A 27,543-nucleotide genomic window follows, 5' to 3' on the forward strand; every position below is an offset into this window, starting at 1 on the left:
AAAAGCAAAACCAAAGTAAAAGACGCAGGGGAACATGCTGCCCAATTAAAATGGAGCCTCGCAGAACACAATGCCCGACTGGAGGATAAAAGATCTTCTTCTTCAGGTGCCATCTCTGCTACGGAGGTTGGCAATCATCACAGCTATTTTAATTTTTGAGGCAGTAGCTCTAAATAGTTGTTTTTAACTGCATCTAAACCCCTCTCTCAGGTTCTTCAGCCATGATATTCGTCTTCTTCCGATGCTTCTTCTGCCATCTACCTTTCCTTGCATTATGAGTCGCAGGATGCCATACTTCTCGCCCCGCATCGCATGTTCGAGATACTGTAGTTTTCTTTCTTTATAATTTTAAGTTCAACTTCCTTCTCTTTACCTATTCTTCTCAGTACTTCGTTGTTCGTAACACTATTCACCCAGGAAACCCTCATAATTCTTCTATAGGTCCACATTTCAAAGGCGTTAAGTCGTCTCATTGTCTCTACATTTAACGCCCATGATTCCACTCCATAGTATAGTACACTGTATATGTAACATTTTGTTAGGCGTACTTTAAGAGCTAATGTTAAATCTTTGCTATATAGGACCTTTTTCATTTTCATAAAATTAGAACGTGCTTTTTCGATTCTGACTTTAATTTCTGTAGTGTAGTCATTATTTTCTGTTATAAGTGTTCCTAGGTAAGTGTACTTTTTTACTCTTTCGATCTGCTGGCCCTCTACTATCAAGATTTCGTTATTATTATGGTTGTTTTTACTAATTTTCATAAACTTCGTCTTTTTGATATTGCGAGAGAGTCCGTACTGCCTACTACACCTTACTATTTTACTCATGAGTCTTTTCAGCTCTTGTAAACTATCGGCTATTATTACTGTATCATCTGCATATCTGATGTTGTTAACTAAGACTCCATTTACTCTTATGCCGACTGTTTCATCTTCCACAGTTTCTCGCATTACCTCTTCAGAATAAGCGTTAAATAATAGAGGTGATAGTATGCAGCCTTGCCTGACCCCTTTTTTATTTCCATTTCTTCAGATGTTTCTTTTTCAATTCTTACTATTGCTCGCTGTAATAGAGGTGTGTTATTAGTCTTAAATCTCTTTCATCTAGGTTTTTATTTTTTAGGATTTCCATGAGTCGATCATGTTTTACAAACGCTTTATTGTAGTGTATAAAACAGACGTAAAGAGGACGGTTAACATCCAAACATCTCTGTGTCAGCACGTTGAAGGAGAATAATGCCTCTCCGGTACCCATACCATTGAGGAACCCATATTGAGTGTCACTAATATCCAGTTCCAGTTTAGAGTGTATTCTGGCGTGGAAAATTTTCAGCAGAATTTTCAAGGTATGTGACATTAAGCTTATGGTTCGGCAGACACTGCATTCTTTGGCATTCACTTTCTTTGGCAAACACACAAATGCTGATGTCAACATTTCTCTAGGGATGATTCCCGTAGTATAGATAGCGTTGAACAGTTCTACTATTATGCCCAGGTTTTTTTGTTGTCCAACTTTATCAGCTCGCTAGGTAATTCATCTGGACCAGCAGATTTATTGGTTTTCATAGAGTCTATTGCCTGAGTAACATCTGATTTGGTTATCTCGGGCCCACATCTCTGGTTTGGCTATCTACGGATGTACTAGCTTCTCTCTGGTCATGAAATAGTTTCTCGATATACTCTTTCCATCGTCGTAGTTTTCGTTCTGTCTCCATTATAATATTTCCATTTTTGTCGAGCAATATATTTGAGGTTCTTCTATTTCCTATTCCGGCTAATTCTTTGACTTTTTTATGTAGGTTGAAGTTATCATATCTGTTTTGCAGTTCTTCTATTTCTTTACATTTTTCAGAGAAGTAGGTTTCTTTAGTCCCCCTAATTTTTCTTCTTATTTGGTTTTGAAGTTGTTTATAGCGGGTCTTATTGATGGTTTTGTTTTTTTCGTCTTTAATTCATCAACTCTAGAATTTCCTCCGTCATCCATTCTTCTTTCTTACATTTGACTGTTGTAAGTACCTTCTTAGTTGGCTCTGATATAGAGGTTTTGAAGAATTGCCACTGCTGTTCTACGTTGCAATTATTTCCTGGGTTTCTCTCTAGATTTGTGTTGATTTCGTGTTTCAGATTTTCTTTTGTTTTTTATGACTTTAGTTTCTGTATGTTAAGTTTATTGTTGTTGCGGCTTTTGCGTCTTTTTTAGTTGAAGTTGAAACCTAGCAATAAGAAGACTGTGATCAGAAGATACGTCCGCTCCTGGATATGCCTTTACTGCCTGAATTGAGTTTTGATATCTGTGCTTTATTAGGATGTAGTCAATAAAAAGATAAAAGATAGAACCACGAAATACAACAATGGAGACCATGGTTAGGAAGGAGAAGCAGAGGAAGGCCACAAATGAGATGGGCTGATGACATTAAGAAGATTGGAGGACACAACTGGAAGCAAGGGGCGCAAAATGGAAAACGCTGAATTGAATTGTGGGAGATCCATGTCCAAAGTTGGATTACTTAAGGCTAAAGAAGAAGAAGATACTTCTTAGAAGAAAACGTAGTAGACAAAAATATATATCAAAAAATGTTAATACTGAATAAAATCTTAAGCAGTAATACTGCAATAATAATTATTATTTTTAATTACTACACCAATTTAAAGATTGGAAAACAGAAAGTTAACAAAAAACAAGTCCAAAATAAAAAAATGCTTACCGTCTTGGTACAAGATGCGGATGCGTTCTCATCAGTCCTTCCAACTCTCCTTGATAAAATCGAGGATCCTCCTCGTTAAACTGTTGGTACCTTTCACAAGAAGGTGCCCTTGGTTCTTGTTCTGAATATTGTCTCCTTAATAAGCTGCCTGATCGTTGAAGAGGTAGATTTTCTTTTTCGGCGGCTGAATGCGCTCGTTCTAATTTCGGCCTTTTATCAGACGGTGCTTGTTGTAGTTGAGGCAAATCAGGGTCTGCGTTTGGACCACCAAACATCCACTGTCCGGTTTTGCTGAGAAGTTCTTGCTTTTTCCGACAGAGGATGCAAATCCAAACTACCTGAAATATTTAAAGGAAATATGTATGAATACAGGATTATGATTTAATAAGTCCAATTTTTGAAATAAATCAAGAATTATAAACTGAAAAGTCTCAGAGGCAGAATCCACCATTATAATAAAAATTAAAGTGGTAAATAGATACTTCAAATAAACGTCAAACCTACAAGTCAAGTTTTCAGAGTTGTTCCGAAGAAGTATTAATTTTTATCGATTTTCGATAGGAAATAAAGTATTTCCATTCATGTTTTTTTTTATTTAGCTAATGCCTCGACAACTAATGGCCATTGGCATGGTAGGTACGGTAAATTTTTACAGTTAGGTACCTAGTGTCATGTGTGGTGTGTGTGTTGAGTAAGTGTCTTGTTACTTTGCAAAGTCGACGTCAATGTCTTTGCAAAGAGACGCTAATTGTATCCGAACGTCTGCGGTCCCTCCGGTGAGTACCGATCCCACAAGGACAAACATTGTTTTCATCCATTAATTTATAATAAAATTTCCATTCATGTTTTGGTATTCACAGAGTGCAGATTGTTAGTTAATAGCGGAGTAGTACGAATTTTTAACATATTTGAAATGTTATAGTGAAAAGTACTATGATTTGACTGCTGACTGGAAGTTAGGTGAATATTATTTGATTTACCATTTGTTTGAGAAATTAATAAGCCTATAACTGAGTTGCAGACTGTAATCTGAGATTATATTTTCCCCTTTTTTTAATATAACTAGTTGTTTGTGGTTTTCGTAACCAGGATTACAACATATCAAACCCAACTTCAAACTCATATCATACACAAATTTCTGACCCATCAACTTCTGTTATATGTACAATCCAATATCAAAAATATAGATAATACTTCTGTTCCCAAATCTTATGCAGCTGCTACCTCTACACAACCAGAAATCAGTAAGAATGAGATAAAAAGAGCACTCAAGGAGATGAAGAATAATAAATCACCAGAAAAAGACGGAACAACTGTAGAAATGCTAAAAAATGGTGGGAAAACAACTAGAGAAGTTTTGTACATACTTATGAATAAAATATGAGTGACAAAACAAATACCCAACATTTGGAACGAAGCAGTAACACTTTTACTATTTAAGAAAGGAGATAAAAAGGATCTAAAGAATTACAGACCCATAAATCTACTAAATGTGATGTACACACTACTAACCAAGAAATTAACAAATAGATTAACAACTAAATTAGATGGATACCACGTAAGAGAACAAGCCGGATTTAGAAAGAGCTTCAGTACAAGTGACCACCTTTTAACGATGAAGATATTACAGGTATACCAACATAATTACAAATATATAAAATAAGGCAACAACAACTACTAAGCTAATGAAACAAACAGAGCCTATTAAGTTAAACCTATTAAGAAGTAAGACAAGGAGATACCATCTCGCCCAAGCTATTCAACCAAGCGCTAGAAGATGTGTTCAAACAACTACACTGGGATGGCTTGGGTATAAACATAAACGGGCAATATCTGAATCACTTACGATGATGATATTTAATTTTTATTGTAGTATTACCATTAGTTAAACACAATGCTTTGAAAACTTTTTTGCCTCTTAGTACTTTCTCGAAAAGCCAGTTTTTATCGTTTTTGAATATTTGTCAACCCACCACATATTTTTATATGGTTAAGTACGATTATACAGACCTGGTAATAATATGAAAATTTATTTATAATTTACATTTTTAGGTATATTTTGAACAATATTAAACAAGAAGCCACATCTCGATAAAAGCCGGCTTATCGAAAAAATATTAAAAGAAAAAATGTTTTAAAAACACTGTGTTTAACTAATGGTACCACAAAAATAGTTTACTTAGAACATACCCAAATATTTGGGTGGTTTATAGCAACGAACCCCCATAAAATTTTTATGTAAACATAATAAAAACGAAGCCGCATCTCGAGAAAAACTGGCTTGTCGAAAAAATACTACGAGGCAAAAAAGTATTAAAAATATTGTGTTTAACTAATGGTACCACAATAATAATTTAGTTGGAACGTACACAAAAGTTTGGAGGGGTTTAAGGGAACAAAACCCCATACATTTTTTATGGGGTGTACAAATTTCACTGTTGTTCATTTCGGGACAACCTGTAAATGGCACTACATGCGGATAAATTCTAATAAACAGAACAAACAAATCCATCATTTGATTAAATTTATTCTTCCCGATAACTCCGTCATAATAATTGATAGCAAACTTGCGTCATGCCGATGTATATTTGTGAATGAAATTGAGGTTATATGGTTAAGTACGATTATACAGACCTGGTAATAATATGAAAATTTATTTATAATTTACATTTTTAGGTATATTTTGAACAATATTAAACAAGAAGCCACATCTCGATAAAAGCCGGCTTATCGAAAAAATATTAAAAGAAAAAATGTTTTAAAAACACTGTGTTTAACTAATGGTACCACAAAAATAGTTTACTTAGAACATACCCAAATATTTGGGTGGTTTATAGCAACGAACCCCCATAAAATTTTTATGTAAACATAATAAAAACGAAGCCGCATCTCGAGAAAAACTGGCTTGTCGAAAAAATACTACGAGGCAAAAAAGTATTAAAAATATTGTGTTTAACTAATGGTACCACAATAATAATTTAGTTGGAACGTACACAAAAGTTTGGAGGGGTTTAAGGGAACAAAACCCCATACATTTTTTATGGGGTGTACAAATTTCACTGTTGTTCATTTCGGGACAACCTGTAAATGGCACTACATGCGGATAAATTCTAATAAACAGAACAAACAAATCCATCATTTGATTAAATTTATTCTTCCCGATAACTCCGTCATAATAATTGATAGCAAACTTGCGTCATGCCGATGTATATTTGTGAATGAAATTGAGACGTACACTTGTTTATTATCAGAAAATCCTATGAAGGCAAGTGATATTAGAAATAATCCTACGGACGTCACTATTCAGCAGGTCTGATCCTTTTTGGATTTTTTTTACAAGAAATGTATTATGTCCCAGGAAAACAACACAATACAAGTTAGTAGGTGGGATCCAATTTATTTCGTATTATAATTTCTGCAACAGGTAATCTGATCAAGAACTAAAGTATAAATACTCTGGGCTAATTAGCAAAATACAAGGAAAAGTTATTTACCAGAAATTTTATTGCTGGAATCGAATCTTATTATTGTATGTATTAATAATATAGATATGCAAAGTCCGCAGATAGTGTGCTACTTTTTTTATAAACAAAATGGCGCCCGAAAATCGTGTTTTTTTCAATGTTTGCTCTATAACTCCAAAGATTTTAACTTTAGACCAAAAACAACCAAATAAAAATTCACCGCAATTAAATTCTGCATAGAGACGTGTTTTTTCCGATTTACTTCGACGAAAACTTTCCCCGAAAAAAGCGGGGTTTTCCAACAAAATCTTTAATTTTCAACTAAACTTTTAGATAAGTAGTTGTTAATAAATAATTAAATAACTTGGTAACGTAAAATCCCTTTCCGTATATATTATAATTCCAGAAGTCTATGGAAATTGAAGGAATAGTTTAGCAACAATTAAAATGTTAATTAAAAGTTTACGGTCGCTATAATAACGACAATAATTATTATGATGCATAAGAATAACTATGATTTTTTCATAAAAAGATACCATACCTATCTAATGTACTTTACAGAATTGAAATTGGACTATTTAAGCGGCCTCAGGAATAATTTAAAATTATAAACAATTTTTTGGATTATAAACAAATAGAATATCTCGGGAAATATTAAACTAAATTAAATCGTGAAAACGGTATTCGAAAGACAGCGGCAGGATGCTTCTTTTAAAAGAAAAAACGTTTAATTATGATGAGTGGTTCCTAGGATACAATCGGTCAAAATTGACCGGAATTTACGGCAAAGATATAGACAATAGGATCATAATTTTCAAACCATCACCTTTTTATTTTTATCCTCTTTCTTCACACCAATTTTCATATCTTTAAAATCCTCATAACATATATTATTATAATAAAAACTATCGATAATACGTGTGAAAATTGCCAAAAATAGCAAAATTCCAATCAAAAATTAGGTTGGAGAAAATGTAACCCTCAAAGTTCAAAATCGATATACGTTAAAAAAATGCATTTTCTCGGCTTCCCATGGAGCAATTTCCTTCATTCTTTTTTTGTTCCCTAATAACTCGAGTAGAGCCATCGAACTAACGCATTATTAAATGTCAAACTTGCTTTTGTTTTGTTATAATAGATTAATTTATTTATAAGAACAGAAAATTACATATTTTTCCAGTTGTAGGCTTTTTTTAGATAAACTTACTACAAGTGTACCCTTTAAAGTTAAAAACATAAATATTCTCATCTGAAAGCTGTATAATTATTTAAACAATTTTTATTTAAACAAATTAAAATATTGTGTTATATTAAATAAATTAATTTATTAAAACAAAACAAAAGCAAGTTTGACATTTAATAATGCGTTAGTTCGATGGCTCTACTCGAGTTATTAGGGAACAAAAAAAGAATGAAGGAAATTGCTCCATGGGAAGCCGAGAAAATGCATTTTTTTAACGTATATCGATTTTGAACTTTGAGGGTTACATGTTCTCCAACCTAATTTTTGATTGGAATTTTGCTATTTTTGGCAATTTTCACACGTATTATCGATAGTTTTTATTATAATAATATATGTTATGAGGATTTTAGAGATATGAAAATTGGTGTGAAGAAAGAGGACAAAAATAAAAAGGTGATGGTTTGAAAATTATGATCCTATTGTTTATATGTTTGCCGTAAATTCCAGTTAACTTTGACCGGTTGTATCTCAGGAACCACTCATCATAATTAAATGTTTTTTCCTTTAGAAGAAGCATCCTGCCGCTGTCTTTCGAATACCGTTTTCACGATTTAATTTAGTTTGTTCCTGAGATATTCTATTTGTTTATAAACCAAAAAATTGTTTATAATTTTAAAATATTCCTGAGGCCGCTTAAATAGTCCAATTTCAATTCTGTAAAGTACATTAGATAGGTATAGTGTCTTTTTATAAAAAAATCATAGTTATTCTTATGCATCATAATTATTGTCGTTATTATAGCGACCGTAAACTTTTAATTAACATTTTAATTGTTGCTAAACTGTTCATTCAATTTCCATTGGCTTCTGGAATTATAATATATACGGAAAGGGCTTTAGCGTTACCAAGTTATTTAATTATTGATTAACAACTACTTATCTAAAAGTTTAGTTGAAAATTAAAGATTTTGTTGGAAAACCCCGCTTTTTCCGGGGAAAGTTTTCGTCAAAGTAAATCGGAAAAAACACTTCTCTATGCAGAATTTAATTGTGGTGAATTTTTATTTGAGTGTTTTTGGTCTTAAGTTAAAATCTTTGGAGTTATTAAGCAAAAATTTAAAAAAAACACGATTTTCGGGCGCCATTTTGTTTATAAAAAAAGTAGCACACTATCTGCGGACTTTGCATATCTATATTATTAATGTATACAATCATAAGATTCGAATCCAGCAATAAAATTGCTGGTAAACAACTTTTCCCAAAAATGGCCTATTCTCCGATAATCAACCCAGACTAAAACAATTAAATATTAAAATGTTAAGATATCTAATTATGTCCTTAGGATGCACAGTCGCATCAACTACATAGGTATAGTATTTTTACTACAAAAACGTTATTACGTAGGTCAAAATTTTTGACGCAAGAGAACTGTCAAAACATTAGAATGTGACTTTTCATTATTGCTATGTTTATTATAAACACGGCAATAATGAAAAGTCACATTCTAATGTTTTGACAGTTCTCTTATGTCAAAAATTCTGACCTACGTAATAACGTTTTTGTAGTAAAAATACTATACTAATAATTGTTATATTAGGCTAAGGTACAGCTACTTAATTAATTTACCATGGATGGATAGGTTGTTTCTTTAATGAAATTTACAATATTGCTCAAATTTACAAATTTTGAATAATTAAATGCAACTCGCTATACAGCCAGTAGTTTGTAAAACAATTATTCAAGTAAAATTGTCTACACACGCCCTGACAACCTGACACCCTGACCTGACAAACAAAATTTCCTGACCATTTTTGTCGGGGTCGGCTCTATACACGTCCTGACAAAAGTATCTGACAAAACTTAAAATTATTATTTTACTTACATTTTGTCTAAACATAATGTGTATAAGCCGTATATTTCTAACGTCATAATTGGGAGTACAAAAAGTGCAACGTTTTAAAATATACAGCTCCAAGTATGTAGTAAATTCTAATAGTTAACACGTCATTTATGTCTAAATAGATCATTAACGAATACGGAAACAACGAAGTAAACAACGTATTACGAATTTATGGTAAATTGTATATTATTGTTCGTCCGCTATAACTTTTCCCATGCGTCACGATTCATTTTCAAACAAATTAAGTCAAAACATAAAGTGAAACGTACGCCGATGTGTGTAGTATATATAGTATACAGTACACAAAATGTATACATATGTTACAGTTCAAGTTGATTATCCAGTTGGAGTTGACGCCAACTAGTTGGAGTCAACTCTAACGGCTGGTTTCAGTAAAAGTTGATTATAAATATAAAATGAAGATTTATATTCAACATTTACTAGTAAAAGTAGACTCCAACTAGGAAAAGTATACTCTTCCCAATGCCATTTAGTAAAAGTTGATTCTGATTCACACAAACAACCGATTCTAGAAATTAAATGTTACTGAATATGTTCAAATTAGTCTAGGCTGTATCGTCGCCCCCGTTAGGTAAATTTAATCCAGTTCGATTTTTTTGCACAAACTTACTCAAAAAGAGGTCCTTATAACGAATCCACAGGGAGTCAGATGGTACTGTAGTCGAAAAATTGTTTAAACAATTTTTTTAAACAAACACAAAAAAATTTCATTTACGACAACTTTCTTTACATCATTTGGGTCATTCGGAGCAAAAGGGGTCTTTTGTGATTTTTCTGTAAAATTTATTGTTTTCGAGTTATACGCGATTTAAAATTTGCAAAATACGAAAGTGACCATTTTCAAGGCTAAATAACTCAGTTAAAAATTATTATTATGAAAGTCCGAAAGTCACCAAATAAAATTTTAACGACTCCCCTACAAGATACTGAAGAAAGTTTTGTTATTATTTTATTACTAAGCGGTTACATATTTTTAATTATTAACAATGAGCGGTAGGAGCGTATTGACGCAGCTATAAATGTGAGTGAGACTGAGATGCATCATTGCACCATTTTGACATTTAAAAATTCAAACTTCTGTCAAACCACAAAAGTGTCAAAACTTTTTTTGGAATTTATTGCTCACATGTCATTACCATGACAAGGCGAAAGTTCTTCTTCTTGTGGTGCTTTCTCCTTTAGTGGAGGTTAGCGACTACACTGGCAAATCTGTCTCTGTCCAATGCGGCTCTAAACAAGCCGGTCCAGTCCAGTCTCTGATATTTCTAATCCATGAAATCTGGCGCCTACCGGGACCCCGTTTTCCTTTAATCCTACCCTGGATGATCAGTTGCGTGAGGCGGTACTTTTCGTTTCTCATTATGTGTCCCAGATAGCTAACTTTTCTGACTTTAATGATTTTTAGCAGTTCCCTATCTGTACCTATTCTCCTCCGAACATATTCGTTGGTGGTGTGGGTTGTCCAAGGTATTTTCAAGTCTCTTCTATAAAGCCAGAGTTCAAAGGCGTCCAACTTGTTTATCAGTGTTGTGTTGTGTCCAGGCCTCCGTTCCATACAGAAGTATTGACCACACAGAGCAATGCAGAAAACGACATCTAAGGCTGATATTAATGCTACTGTTACAAAATAAGCTTTTCATTTTGATAAACCCCTGTCGGGCTACCTTTATTCTCGCTCTTGACTTCTTGTTTATAATGAAGTTGATTGTTGAACCAGGAACCAATATATTTGTACTGGCTTAGTATTCAAGCTGTTGGTGTTTCACATATTTATTGGAAGATGTAAATTTTTGTTCCTTGATATTCTTATAACTTTGGTTTTCGCAGTATTGATCTTCATCCCCATTTTTTCACAACTCTCAGTAAACCTATCCAACAGTATCTGCAGACTATGGTCCGAATCAATCATTAATACTGTGTCATCTACATAGCGGATGTTATTTACTCTCTGACCGTTTATCCTGATTCCTTCTGAAGGGTGCGATAAAGAGTTCGCAAATATTACCTCAGAGTAGACGTTAAAAGTATGGGTGATAGCACACAACCCTGTCTAACACCTCGTTGTATTTCAATTGGCCTTGACGTATTACAATTGGTCCTTATGTTTGCTGTCTGATTCCAATAAATAGCCTCTATAATTTTAGAATCTCTTTTGTCGACCCCGATGTCGTTCAATCTGTCTATCAAGGTCTTGTGCTTCACCCTATCGAACGCTTTCTTAAAATCTATGAAACAGATAAAAAGGTCTGCTTGCTGATCTTTGTATCTTTGTGCCAGAGTTTGAAGACAGAATATTGCTTCTCGTGTCCCCATACCTTTCCTGAAGCCAAATTGTTCTTGACCGGTGACCTCATCACATTTTTTATAATATATTCTGTTCTGTATGATACGCAAGAAAAGCTTCAGAATATTATTTAATATACTTATAAGGCGGAAGTCCTGGCATAATTTGGCGTTCTTCTTTTTAGGCAGTGGTATGAATACTGATCCAAGCCATATTTTAGGGATAGTCCCTGTATTGTAAACATTATTAAATAGTCCAAGAAGAAGGTCTAAGTTTTCCTCGTTGATTAACTTCAATAGCTCAGCTGGTATTTCATCTTTTCCTAGAGATTTGTTGTTTTTTAGTTGACGTAGAGCATATTCCAGTTCGGACTTCAGTATTGGAAGACCTTCGTCGTTTTCGGTATTCAATGTAGGAGGTTCTCAGATGTCATAGAAGAGTTCCTTTATATAGTCTTCCCACATGTTTATTTGTTCTTCAGGGCTTGAAATCAGTTTGCCTTCTGCGTTGATTACATTATTTGGTCCTTGTGAGTATGTCGTGCCTGTGAATTCCTTGAGTTTCTTATACAGATGGAAGTCATCATGTTTTTATATAAGTTTTCGATTTCTTCACATTGTTCTGTCATCCATTTTTGTTTTGCAATATTTATTTTTTTTAATGGTTCTATTTAATGCTTTGTACATTGCTTTGTGCTGTTTGCATTTTCTTCTTTCATCCATTAAATCCAATATTTCCTCTCTCATCCATCTTTGCTTCCGTGGTCGCTGTTTTGTGAGCATTTCAGTTGTCGTTGCAAGGGCGTGTCTGATTTCCTGCCGAAGGTGAAAGTTAAGGATGTTTAATTGTTTAAGAAAGTGTGCTAAAAAACAGTGCGAAAAAGTAAAACCCATTTAAAGTACATTGTTACTTCAGACACACTTTAAACTCTTCATGTACTGCTATCTATATTTACAATTTTCACACAATAAAACCTTTACCTTTACATAATATGAGATAGAGTAGATAAAAATTATTTTTGTGAATTTGGTTAACAAAAATTGGTTAAACAATTTTTCGACCGCGGTACCGCGTGACACCCTGTGTATTTGTTATAAGGATTGTTATACGGATGTATTTCTTTGAGTAAGTTTGTGCAAAAAATCGAATCAGAATAATTTACCTAACGGGAGCGACGTTAGAGACTATACTAATAAGTAGTTGAAACGGTCAAAACAAAGAAACGCACACTCATCAAAAATGCACTTGAGATTCTCGTATAATCAACATTTACTGAATCGATCCAGGAAGAGTCAACTCCAACTAGTAAAAGTTGATTTAAATTTTTAAAATCAACTTTTACTGCTCGTTTCAGTTGAAGTTGACTCCAACTAGTTGGAGTCAACTCTAACTGAGAATCAACTTGAACTGTAACATATACACATCGACGTTCGTTTCGCTTTATGTTTTGACTTAATTTGTTTGAAAATGAATCGTGACGCATGGGAAAAGTTATAGCGGACGAATAATATGTAAAATTATCATTTTACTTATATTTTTTCTCAACCTAAGGTGTATAAGCCTTCTTCTTCTTCTTCCTTCTTGTATGTAGGCTTTAAAATCTGTTTCTTCTTCAATATTAGCCTCCTGAATTATTTAGTTATCGCACCATCTTTTTCTTGGTTTGCCAATAATTCTTCGTCCATTTGGTGACTTATCTCGTGCTATTCGTACTACCCTATCCTCTGCCATTCTACTAATGTGTTCGTGCCACTCCTGTTTCCGTTTTGTCACCCATCTATTTATGTCTTCTACATTGCATGATTATGTCTTCTTATGTTTTCGCTTCTATCCAACGGACTTTTCCCTGATATTCGTCGGAGTATTTTCATCTCTGTTGTTTCTAGTAGTCGTCTAGTTTTAGATGTGTCAGGTCTTGTCTCCGCCGTGTATGTCAATATAGGTCAAATTGCTGCTTTTTAGATTCTTGCTTTTGTATCTTGTCTTGGGTGTTTGTTCTTCCAGATTGTGTCATTAAGGGATCCCGCCGCTTTACTTGCTTTTAAGCTTTGTTGTCGTACTTCCTCTTCAACATCTCCGTAACTGGTTATATCTATTCCCAGATATCTAAACCTTGCTCCTGCTTTATTATTTTCCCATCAATAACGATTTTACATCGTAGTGGGTATTTAGATGTTGTCATACATTTGGTATATTATTCTGCTGATATTATCATATTGTATTTCTTGGCTGTTGTATTGAAGATGTGTGTTAATGTTTGGAGATCGTCTTTTGTCTCGGCGATTATTGCGGCGTTGTCTGCGTAACATAATATTTGGATTTCTTTGTTCCCCATTCTGTAACCATGACCTTTACGTACTGCTTCTATTATTTCGTCCATTATTATATTAAAGAGCAGTGGGCTTAATGAGTCACCTTGTCTGACTCCGCTTTGTACTGGTATAAACTGCGTTAGTTTTCAATTTATATTTGCCTGTATTCGATTATGAAAATAGATGTTTTCGATGGTTTGTATAATATTGATTGGTATGTTTCTTCTATACAGTAAATGTAAGACGTCTTCGACTTGGATGCGATCGAAAGCCTTTGTCAGGTCTATAAAACATAGATATGCTGATTTATTGTACTCAATGGCCTTTTCTGTGATTTGCCTCAGTACAAATACGGCGCGGCGTCTACGCAGGATCTTCTGGATCTGAATCCTTGTTGTTCATCTGATAAAGTTGTAAGCTTATTGATTTTGTTGGTTAGGACTTTTGTGGTTAGCTTAAGTGCGGTGTTCTGTGTGTATAAGCCGTATTTTTAAATTTTTAACGTCATAACTGGAGTAAAAAAATTGAACATGTTAAAATATACAGCACCAGGTAGTAATATTATGTACTCTATATTATAGACCTTAGCATAGTTAACACGTAATTTGTGCAAGGCAATCCGTATAGATTATTAACAGTTATTCATCCATGTTGGAGTCAGAAATCAGGCCATCAACATTACACACGTCTTGACACGACAAATTTGTCAGGATGGCAAACCAATAGCAAAGAAAATAAAAAAAATACAGAGCATTAAAAACGGCAACAGTTCCAAGAGTTATTAACTACCATAAAAGAGGATAGTAATGAAAAAAACATTAAAGCGGCAGATAATGAAAAATAGAAAACAAGCATCGAGATAACAGACACAATATAAGCAATAGGCAAACTTAAAAGCCAAAAGATTCCCTGGCACGACAATATAACACAGGAAGTGCTCAAATACAGGAAATATTCAAAAAAGCATTTAAACAAGAAACAATACCGAAGGACTGGAAGATAAGAGTAATACTGCCGATATACAGGGTGTTGCATTAGTAATTGTCCATATAGTAACTGGAGAAACCTTAGCACAAAATATGAAGATTTAACCTAAAATCCCTTAAATAATATATGCCTCCTTACCGGGATACAGAGTGTTTTATTACAAATATCCTAAAATGATTTTAGCCCACTGTTTTAACACCTTCCAATATTTGTTGTTCAAACTTAACAAACGGTTTACACATGTTAGAATACTTTAACTAGTGTTAAAAGATAGTTTTCCGCTGTTACCAGAGGCGTGCTGTAGGGATATATACTTAATTTTCCCCCTTTCCCCCTCACAATCTACGCCACCGTCGTAATAATCATTTCAGCATGTTTTTTTGATTCTTTGTTACCTTTTACGTAAATATCATCCTCTTGTCTCAATGCGATAGAGTGAGTAGTTTTCAAATCATTTGCGTTTAAAGATAATGGATTCCATAAGACTATGTATTTTAAACTACTCGTACATTCAATAAGATTATGTGTTTAAAATATGTAAATAATATTGTTGAATCCATTACATTAAAACGCAAATAACTTGAAAACTACTTACTCTATCGCATTGCGACAAAAGGATAATATTTACGTAAAAAGTAACGAAGAATCAAAAAAACATGCTGAAATTATTATTACGACAGTGGCGTAGATTGTGGGGGGAAAAGGGGGAAAAATTAAGTATAAATCCCTACAGCATGCCTCTGGTAACAGCGGAAAAATATCTTTTAAAACTAGTTAAAGTATTCTAACATGTCGTGTAAACCGTTTGTCAAGTTTGAACAAAAAATATAGGAAGGTGTTAAAACAATGGGCTAAACTCATTTTAGAATATTTGTAAAAAACACTCTGTATCTCGGTCAGGAGGAATATTTTATTTAAGTGTTTTAGGTTAAATCTTCATATTTTGTGCTTTTTCTCCAGTTTCTCCAGTTACTATATGGACAATTACTAATGAAACACCCTGTATAAAAAGGAGACCTCATAGATTGTAGCAACTATCGAGGAATTACTCTGTTATGCTCTTCACTCAAGGTCTATGAAATAATTCAAAAGCTCAGAAGCATTACAGAAACTACTTTAAATGAAGCATAGACCGATTTTAGAAAGGGACGTGAAGTACAAGATCATATTTAATGGTACAACAAATAATTGAAACAACGTTAGAGTCTGAAAACAAAGCATATAAAATATGGCCTTCATAGACCCGGAAAAGAAATTCCACAAGAGCCTGTTCTTTTGCTGAAATCACTTCTATTCAGGATATACCTTGTATTAATAATCACAATATGCGCCAGTCACAAACCTTGTGGTTCATTTTTTATTTAACAAAATTTGAAAAAATCGAAAATTTTTACTTTTTGTGCCCATATTTTCCACTATAACTCAAGAGATATGCTGTTGCGAAAAAAATATAAAACTACCGTTTTTCAATTTTACCTAGTATTTGAAGAGCTAGAAATTGAAAATTTAATAAAAACGAGGAAGACAAAAAGCCTCCGATACAAAGTTTATTTTAATAAAACAATTATAATAATTGATATAAAATAATAAACAATATTTTAAATCTAAGACTTTTCGCTAAAAGAAACTACTTTCTAGTTGCATCCTGAATCTCCGTCTTTAACAATTTATAAGCACGGAGACGACGAATATAGAAGAAAGCATAAAGGACAACGGTCACGTATTTACTCCCTTTTCGTCTAGGAAAAGAGCTGAAAGACAGTTTTAAGTACTCAAAAATCTGAGTAAATCGTCGCTGTTTTACATCTCAAAGGTGGAATTATTGCATTCTCGATAATTTCCTTAAATTAGGCAGGCTTGTTGATGTTTGATTCAGATTTGTGACCGCATAGCTTCACCGATGACGCCTGAGAGGCAGAAATAACTATCTGGAGATGGTGGTCCAACTCTGAGTCAAATAAAAACAAACACTGCCTTTCTCCCTTGAAAATTTAATGTTTATTGCTTAAAAATAGCAATAATTGGGAAAAAGGAGCAAAAAATAGAGCTTTTCCTTTAAATTTTTAATGAAAACTTTTCTTTATAAATTCGCAAAGTCTGTGTGTTATTGCGTCGCCGCTCCTGCAATACTTTTATTTATTTTATTTATATAAATATTTATGGATGATGGATTCTTATGTAGTTTTGTCTTCTGATAGGGGAGTGCAATTAGAACGAAAACATGCATTGTTTCGGAAAAATTCAAACAAGCTTATATTTTTCTAAAACTTTTTTGTTAGATTATATACATGTTAAAGTAAAAAGTTCTACTCACGGATTTTGCCGCTAATTGTATAATTATAAAATTAATTTTTTAATTTTATTTAATTTAATTAATTCTTTCTTCAAATCTACAGGGTGTAACAAAAATACAGGTCATAAATTAAATCACATATTCTGGGACCCAAAATAATTCGAATGAACCTAACTTACCTTAGTACAAATATGCACATAAAAAAAGTTATAGCCCTTTGAAGTTACAAAATGAAAATCGATTTTTTCGAATATATCGAAAACTATTAGAGATTTTTTATTGAAAATAGATATGTGGCATTCCTATGGCAGGATCATCTTAAAGAAAAATTATAGTGAAATTTGTGCTTCCCATAAAAATTTTATGGGGGTTTTGTTCCCTTAAACCCCCCAAACTTTTCTGTACGTTCCAATTAAATTATGATTGTGGTACCATTAGTTAAATTCAATATTTTTAAAACTTTTTTGGCTCTTAGTATTTTTTCGATAAGGCATTTTTTACCGAGTTGTGGCTTCTTTTTCAATATGTTTACATAAACATTTTATGGGGGTTTTGTTCCTTTAAACCCCCCAAATGTTTGTGTACGCTTCAATTAAACTATGACTGCGATACCATTAGTTAAACAAAATGTTTTTAAAACTTTTTGCTTCTTTGTATTTTTTCGAGAAGGCAAGTTTTATCGAGATATGGCTTTCTTTTTTAATACGGTTCAAAATATACCCAAAAATGTAAATCATACATAAATTTTCATATTATTACCAAGTCTCCATAATCGTACTTAACCATATACAAATATGTGGTGGATTTGACAAATATTCAAAATATCTCGATAAAAACTGAATTTTCGAAAAAGTACTAAGAGCCAAAAAAGTTTTAAAAATATTGTGTTTAAGTAATGGTACTACAATACTAATTTAATTGGAACGTACACAAAAGTTTGGGGGGGTTTAAAGGAACTAAACCCCCACAAAAGTTTTATAGGGTGTCCAAATTTAACTATAATTTTTTGTTAAGATACTACTGTCATAAGAATGCCATATGTCCATTTTCAATAAAAAATCTTAAATAGTTTTCGATATATTGGAAAAAATCAATTTTCATTTTGTAACTTCAAAGGGTTGTAACTTTTTTTGTATGCACATTTGTACTAAGGTAAGTTAGGTTCAATCAAACTATTTTTGGTCCCAGAATATGCGATTAGTTTTATGACCTGTATTTCCGTTACACCCTGTACATGTTAAAGTAAAAAGTTTTACTCGCAGATTTGGCCGCTAATTGTTTATTAATTGTTTAAACAATAACAATTGTTTTGTATAAATAATTTTAAAAATATCGTTAAATTCATCATTTCTTTCATCAAATATGTTTCTATTTTGTTTTTGATTATGCTGAATCCGAATAAGGCATTGCAATTTGAACATTCTTATACAGAAGCTCTTATAGAGTGTGTCTGCTTAGCTAGGAACCACATGGAAAACTTTTTTATTATCAATTTTACGAAAAAAGTTATTCTTAATAAAATGCTCTTGATAATCAAAAATATAAAACTCAACCATCAGATATCAAATTTTATCAATTTTATACGAGTTATGTCAAAAATATTAATTTCGTTAAAGAGTAAAGTACCTTTATTTCCAGAATATCAAAAAATGCTATTATGGAAAGTTGTTTGAAATTAGAAACTATGTCTAAATATATAATTACATCATTCTAATCGAAAAAAAATTTTCAATTTTTTTTTCAATTTACGGATACTCACCATTTTATTACAATTATGATAACTATTTTATTATCACTTATACAAAAAAAAGTTATTCTTCATAAAATGCTCTCCCTGGTCTAAAACCTAAGATACAACTATCAGATTTCAAACTTTTTAAATTTTATACGAGGTATGTAAAAAATATGAATTTTTCTTAAGAGTGAAGTGTCTTTATTATTCACAATATTATAATTAGAAGAATGTAATTGAACATTAAAACAAATTTTTTAATTCCAAACAACTTTTCTTAATAACAATTTTCGATATTGTGAAGTGTAAAGGTACTTTACTCTTGAGTGAAATTCATATTTTTTGACATACCTCGTATAACATTAATTTAAAAGAATAACTTTTTTTCGTAAAACTGATAATAAAAAAGTTATCAATAGGTTCCAAGTTACGCAGACATACTGTATAAGAGCTAAAAAAATTTTTTTGCTGAACATTTATTATTGTTGAAGCTTATTTTTAAATGTATTTTAGGTAAGTTTTACAGAAAAAAGTTTTGATCACTTTGTATAAACATTTTTTGTGTTATCTTTCTTAATTTTCTTAAAAAGAAATAGTTTATTTCATTTCTAAAGTAAAATAATTTAGTGAATTTTAAAGATTACATGCTAAGATTTAAAAAAGCACTTATAAAACTGTAATCGATCTGCTAAAACTTGAGTAATACCGTCTTAAAGTGGTGGTAATTATATAAAACTATGAAGATTTCAAAAATTACATTTTTTCAGACGTCATATCATTTGAATTAAATTTTTGAGATTTTTTTTGAATGGAACATCATTTAGTAAGATGCTTAAAAGGTAAGTTGTGCAAAATTGAGAGTTTTATAAAAAAATTGTATTAGTTACACATTTTTAAATCATTTTTAAACAAAATTCATGTAAGGCTCACTTTCCACCGACACCGTACTTATGTCCATACATTTTATATCTTTCTATTATAACCATAAAATAGCTTAGTTATTCTTCTTTCATGTTCAATTTGTAAAATTTCTTTTGATCTATTAGTTAAAGAATTACTTTAACATACCTCAACTGTACACTTCGCCGTACGTTAGTTTACAGTGCGCCAATGTTTGTGAGAAGGGTAACTTTAGCGTTATAAATAAAAAATTATAGAAGATAAAGATTTAATTTTAGAAAATTCTTTATATAAGGTTTTTTTTTGTAAAATTTAATGAATTTTTCAATGGTTAAGTCAGCTTTTTTCTAAAATTTATATTTTCGGAGTTATTTAAAAAAACATCTAATTTCGTAGTTCATTTGTTTAATAAAAAATGAAGCACCCACTTCTCGATTAGAACTTTTTGACATGTTGTTTATTAAATATTTCTTAATGAAATTACAAAAAGTTCTATCTTGTTTGATTTTTTCCGAAGTGAAAATCTATATGAACTCCCCTATGAATCCAAATCTGAAAACGGCATTTCGATATCTCTAACCGTCTTCGAGATAATCGACCTCAAAGTCTAAAATGCGACGTCACAATCCTTTTATTTTCCGCCGACACATTAAACGTCAGCTGAAATCGTTTATAGTAAGTAGGCTAGTTTTTTCAACGAAAACTTTTCGTTTATAAATTTGCAAAAGTCTGTGTGTTATTGCGTTGCCGCTCCTGCAATACTTGGAGCAGGTGTATCGATGGATTCTTATGTAGTTTTACCTTATGAATCCAAATCTGAAAAGGGCATTTCGATATCTCTAACCGTCTTCGAGATAATCGACCTCAAAGTCTAAAATTTGACTTAACAATCCGGTTATTTCCTACCGACGACTCACTAAACGTCAGCTCAAATGGTTGATTAGGAAGTAGGCTACTTTTTTAATTTCAATTTGTTCAGCAAAGCATAGTTTATTTACATTTGAGTTTGACACTTCGTGAATGTCAAACTAAATTTTAAATTAAGTATTAATAAAACACAAGTGACATTTGATAGTGAATTTAATTATTATATAAAATAAATAGGATGTTCAAAAATACAATTTGAGTATATTTGAAAAGCAATAATTTATTAAGTAGGTATATATATACTCTTATACGGCCTACCCTTTATAATAAATGGACTGTTCCATTTGTTATGAAATTAAAATACACGGTGTTCAGAAACTCTACCGACAAACGGAGGTTCCTCAGATAATTTTAAGACAATTTAACCCAATTCATCTAGTCCGAAAATGCTGCTTAAAAAAGCTAGAGCTATTTGAAGATGGCGTTTGGTAATTAGTTTATCTTAAATATCTCCAGAACGCTTCTATTTAGAAGAACGAAAATTGGTAAACATATTTATCTTCCAGGGATAAATCGATTTCATTAATTGCAAATTTCTAGTACCGGTCATAGGCGTCCGTTTGGGCAGGGCATCAGTTATATTATCGCATAACTTTTTTGTTTTCAATTTTTAAGCAATTTTGAGTCTGGATTATTAAAACGTAAGGTATTATAGTACTAAAAGGTACTCTTACTTTAAATCGATAGGATACACCGTTTTCTAGAAAAATCAATTTGAAAATTTTTCGTTGTTTGAATATCAAAAAAAATTCAATAAAAAAAAATATTTAGAAAAACCAAAATTGGTACATTTATTTATATTCCAGAGATGAATGGATTTTATTAATTGTGAATTTCTAGTACCAGTCATATGCGTCCGTTTTGGGTAGATCAACGGTTATTTTATCGCATACCTTTTTTGTCTTTAATTTTTAAGGATCCTTGACACTAGATTATTAAATTATGAGGTATTCTAGTATTAAAAGTTACTCTTGCTTGAAGTTGGTCAACACCGTTTTTTTTTTTAATTTTCAAAAAAATTTTCAAATTCAGGAAACGAAAAATTTTCAAATCGATTTTTTTAGAAAACGGTGTGTCCTACCGACTTAAAGCAAGAGTACCTTTTAGTACTAGAATACCTCACAATTTAATAATCCAGTATAAAAAGTGCTTAAAAGTTAGACAAAAAAGTTATGCGATAAAATAACCGTTGCCCCACCCAAAACCACCACCCAAAGTCACCATAGATGGAATCGATTTATCTCTGGAAGATAAATATGTGTACCAATTTTCGTTTTTTCTAACTAAAAGCGTTCTGGAGGTATTTAAGAAAAACTAATTACAAGACGCCATCTTCAAAGAGCTCTAACTCCCTTAGGAAGCATTTTCGGACTAGGTGAATGTGGTTAAATTCTCTTAAAATTATCTGAGGAATCTCCTGTCTTCGTTTGTCGGTACAGTTTTTGGACACCCTGTATAGTCGGTTCGCTAAACTCGACACAACTGACTAGCGATTTTAGTAGGTGTTTTTTTTTGCGAATTTTGCCAAAATTGGCAAAATTACTAATTGTTTAGTAATTATTAACTAGGTAATTAGAAATTATTTTTTTGCCAAATTGGCAAAATTATTGCCTAAAATCACTTGCCAATTGTGTCTGAGTTTAGTGAACCGACAGTATATGAAATAATAATGTTTGGTATAAAAAATTATGGTCTGATATGTGCAATTCTAATGGAAAAAATATTTGAAGATTTTTCTCAAATTATGGATACCAACATTTTCATTTATAACTCTTTTATTTTTAATTTGACGAAGGAAAGTTATTCTTCATAAAAAGCTATTCATGTTCTAAGATTTATGATGCAACCAACATATTATATAAAGTTTTATTAATTTTATACGAGGTATATAAAAATATAAATTTAGATCAAGAGTAAACTACCTTTTTAGTTCATAACATTTAAATTGGAATGATATAATTGCACATTAAAACATAATTATTAATTCTAAACTACTTTTCATAATAGCAATTTTCCATGTTGCGAATTAAAATACGTAAATAAACAAAGTTTTCGTTATGATAATGCTCGCATTTTCAGGTTGTTTATTCTGAATTTGTTAAGCAAAGCATAGGTTATTTACATTTGAGTTAGACATTTCGTAAATGTCAATCTAAATTTTAAATTAAGTATTAATAAAATGTCAATGACATTTGATAGTGAATTTAATTATTATATAAAATAAATAAGATGTTCAAAAATACAATTTGATTATATTTTGAACTGTTCCATTTTTTATCAAATGAAAATTGTTATTATAGTCGGTTCGCTAAACTCAGACACAACTGGCTAGTGATTTTAGTAGGTAATTTTTTAGTAATTATTAACTATTTAGTAATTATTTTTTGTCGAATTGGCAAAATTGCTGACTAAAATCACTAGCCAATTGTCTCTGAGTTTAGTGAACCGAATATATGAAATGTTGTTTGGAATAAAAAATTATGGTTTTATATGTGCAATTACATCCTTATAATGGAAAAAAATATTTGAAGATTTTTCTCAAATTATGGATACCAACAACATTTTCATTTTTAACTCTTTTATTTTTAATTTGACGAAGAAAAATTGTTATTCTTCATAAAAAGCTCTTCATGGTCTAAGATTCATGATGCAACCATCATATATCAAATTTGATTAATTTTATACGAGGTATATAAAAAATATGAATTTCGATCAAGAGTAAAGTACCTTTATAATTCACAACGTTTAAATTAGAATGATATAATTGCACATTAAAACATAATTTTTAATTCTGAACAACTTTTCATAATAGCCATATTTTTATATACACTGTGTCCGTAAAGTATGGAACAAATTCTTTTTTAGCTAAACAGAGCATTTTAAGAAATAATCCTGAAACACGTCGATTTTTGATTTTAATTTACCGTATTTTAAAATAATATTCTAATATACAGGGTGAATTACTTTCGAGTAATGACGTCACCGTCATTTTTTTTAAATGGAACACCCCCATTTTGTCTCAATTTTAGGATTACTCTAGCTGATCTGATTCCAAAAATGTATCACATGTTGATTCAAATTGGTACAGGGTGGACAAAAATACAATAGTTTTGTGTGTACTCATAATATTAAATTTTAATTAATTTTTGATATTAAATTAAACAATATAAATAATTAATTAAAATCAAAAATTAATTAAAATATCAAAAATACAATAAGTATTTTTGATAATACTGTTAATTTAACTAACGCGTTACTTTATGAACACACACAAAGCTATTATATTTTTGTCCACCCTGTACCAATTTGAATCAACATGTGATACATTTTTGGAATAAGCTCAGCTAGAGTAATCCGAAAATTGAAACAAAATGGGGGTGTTCCATTTAAAAAAATGACGGTGACGTCCTTACTCGAAAGTAATTCACCCTGTATATTAGAATATTATTTTAAAATACGGTAAATTAAAATCAAAAATCGACGTATTTCAGGATTATTTCTTAAAATGCTCTATTTAGCTAAAAAAGAATTTGTTCCATACTTTACGGACACAGTGTATAATAGCCTTTTCCATATTATGAATTAAAATTCGTAAATAAACAAAGTTTTCGTTATGATAATGCTCGCATTTTCAGCTTGTTTTTCATACTTTCCCAAACAGATAGTATTTAAATAAGAAAACGTCTTCACATACAAGATATACTTTTGTTGTCGACAATCTATATTCCGTGTTGGAAGTTTTTATAAGACTGTTTGTCGTAAAATAATCTCCGTTCCCGTATCCCCTTCTGCTCGTGTACACCGTTGTAGATTCGCAAGAAATCGCGTGGGCGGCTCATTCTGGAAATCGCAAATAGCGTGGGGCTTTTTAACGTCATCGCACTATACGGGACGTGACGCGTCATATTGATTTTTAGCTAAAATACATACCAAAACTGAACGACCGATGTTATTGTGAAGGAATCTTTATTTTGTTCATTTTTGACTGTTTTTTTACGATCCCACGGAAGGTGTCAATACGTAGACAAAATATGTGTAAGCAAATAAGTTTTATACATTTTAAAACTTTTTTAATGTTCTAGTAAGTGTTTAATCAGCCAATAGTAAGAAAAATAGATTTGGTTTCGCTTAGTGATAGAGACTGGTTATATGTATAATGGATAGATAATGGTTTAGGTGTAATCAGAAAGTTGTTTCTCTTCTTCTTCTTTACAATCAATTCTGCTTGTTCACTGGCGGATTGGTACCTCTATGGAAGGTTGTCAGTAGCCTAGCTGACAGGCCCGCAGGGCTCGCAAGGCGGGGGGACCCGACGTTAGGAGGGGTCCCTTAAAGCCTTCAAGCTTAATACTTCTACTTTTTTTAAAGGAGGTCAAAATATATTTAATTAGATCGAGGGTATACCAGCAGAACGCACTAAGTCAATTTTTTTATTTATTCAACTATTAATGCAGTCGTATATAAAAAGGTATGCTCCATATACTGCAAAAACACACTAAGTCGTACTTATTATAATAACAGATAAAAATTTAATACTAAATCAGTTTGACTCTTTCATTTACTAGCAGAATGCATTAAGTACTCTTAATGCAGTCTGCTTGTACTATTTTTGCGAAAACCGAACATACAACACTGCTTTAACTTTGACTTAGAACATTCTGGTTGTTCAATCTGTATACCTATCGTTAGGTTTAAATCAAAAGGTTAATGTACGAAAAAGAGAAACCTTTTACCTAATTAAAAGGTCATAAATGTGACAACTCATAGATCAAGCCGTGCTAATCAACTATTTTTAAATATTGAAAATTTTCCAAAATTGTACTCTACGCCGATTAAAATTAGTTGTTCCAAAAACAATGAGTTAATGCAGTTATGCGAAAAGAAAGTAATACCAGAAGCCAGAAGTATTTCACAGGTGAACCGAAGTTTTCACCGGAGTAAATAGATTTTAAATACAGCATCTAGAGACTTACAACTTTTTGCATTGTGTTCAGGATGATGTCGGGAAAAATCCTACAATAGAAAAATGGGTGAAAATGTATAATTGCATTTTAAACTGCATAAAATGTATCCAAAAGTGCATAGACATGTCAAGATAATTAAGGGTCAGATTTTGTCACCCGGGGGCTTTTGGGGTCGCTGAATACGAATTCGCCATCAGCACCGACCCTCGGGGTACCTAGGGCACAGTGTCCCTGCTAAGGCACATCATCTTCTGAAGTTTAGAGGGTTTTAGGCATTAAGTTGATGCAAACAGATTACTCAGGGAGTCTTTGGGTGTACTGAAGACGAATACACCTTCAGAACGGACACCTGATGTCTAGGATCACACCATCTTCGAAGTTTCGAGGGATTTCGGCACTTAATGCATGCAAATAGATTACTAGGCGGTTTTGGGGTCACTTAGTACGAATACGCCATCAGAAACGAACCCGGACTACCTGGTGCCCAAGGTCACTGCTAAGGCATGTAACCTTATAGAGTTTGGAGGGAGTTTGTGCATCGGGAGTCGGTTCTGATGTCGTATTCTTATTCAGCGGTCCCAAAAACCCTCGAGTAATCTGTTTGCATCAATTTGCCGAGAACCCACGAAACTCCAGATCATGTGCCTTAACAGTGAACCTGAGCACCATGTGCTCCGGTGGTCGGCTCTGATGGCGTCAGCGACCAAAAAACCATCGAGTGGCAAAATCTGGACCTCAATGCATCTGGACCTATTTGGATATGTTAATGCACCTTTGAATGCATTCTTTGCACTTTTAAAATGCAAGTATGTATTTCCATCCATTTTTCTATTGTAGATTTTTTTTCTTACATCATCTTGAACACAATTCAAAAAGTTACAAGTTTCTATGTGCAGTATTTAAAAATCCTAAATGCCTTGGTCTAGATAAAAAAGACTAATCATCCATTTGCTTTTTGTATTTTTTTTTTATATAATAATTAAATTTTTGAAAATTTCTATTGTTCTTTTTTATTTTTATTTTTCAACAGGATTTTTTTAATACCGAAATTCTAGTTGTCTAATATTATAGGATAAATCATTATACATAATGGTAAAATTGATACAACTAAAATTAACATTAAAATGGGATTAGTTGTGTGTTTACTTGTGTAAAATAATATTATGAACAAGCGGAACGCACTAAGTCAGTCTATTATTTATTAAAAAAATAATTACTAATTAACCAAAAACAATAACTGTTGTTGTAATATACCACATTCTTTAAAATACCATTACTATTTCTATACAAGTAATAGAATTAAACTAAAAGTAATACTTTTTGTGTAATTTTGATTTATATGTAAAAATTTTACTAAAACTTGATTTTCTCAAAACAGTGATTTTGACTCAGTGCAATCTGCTCGTATACCCTCGATATTTTATTATAACTACAAGACAGAAAAATCAAACAAATGGATAAGAGAGAAAACAAAAGTAAAAAATGTAACTGAACATATAACAGAATTAAAATGGAGATTTGCGGGCCACAATGCGAGACAGGAAGATAAAAGATGGAATCTTCTTCTTTAAGTGCCATCTCCGCGGCGGAGGTCGGCAATCATCATAGCTATTCGTATTTTAGAGATGGCTGCTCTGAAAAGTTCATTTGATGTACATCCGTACCACTCTCTCAGGTTGCGCAGCCACGATATTCTGCGTCTCCATATGCTTCTCTTTCCTTGAATCTTTCCCTGCATAATTAATTGGAGCAAGCTGTATCTCTCTCCACGTGTAATATGTACGAGATATTCCAATTTTCTTGTTTTGATGGTATTTAGGATTTCCATTTCTTTATTGATCCTTCTCAGAACCTCTTTGTTTGTAACGTG

General features: G+C 32.0%; 1 protein-coding gene across 1 annotated transcript in view; it reads right to left on the bottom strand.

Annotated features, from left to right (window-relative positions):
- The window catches only part of LOC114331790 (regulating synaptic membrane exocytosis protein 2), a 421,091-nt gene that overhangs the window by 310,464 nt on the left and 83,084 nt on the right, over positions 1 to 27,543 (bottom strand). Inside the window, exon 3 of the mRNA XM_050648222.1 lies at positions 2,708 to 3,045. Within this exon, the coding sequence (XP_050504179.1) occupies positions 2,708 to 3,045 (338 nt within the window). The remainder of the gene's footprint in view (positions 1 to 2,707; positions 3,046 to 27,543) is intronic.

The sequence above is a fragment of the Diabrotica virgifera genome, chromosome 4 (assembly GCF_917563875.1).
Source record: "Diabrotica virgifera virgifera chromosome 4, PGI_DIABVI_V3a".
Classification (NCBI taxonomy): Eukaryota; Metazoa; Arthropoda; class Insecta; order Coleoptera; family Chrysomelidae; genus Diabrotica; species Diabrotica virgifera.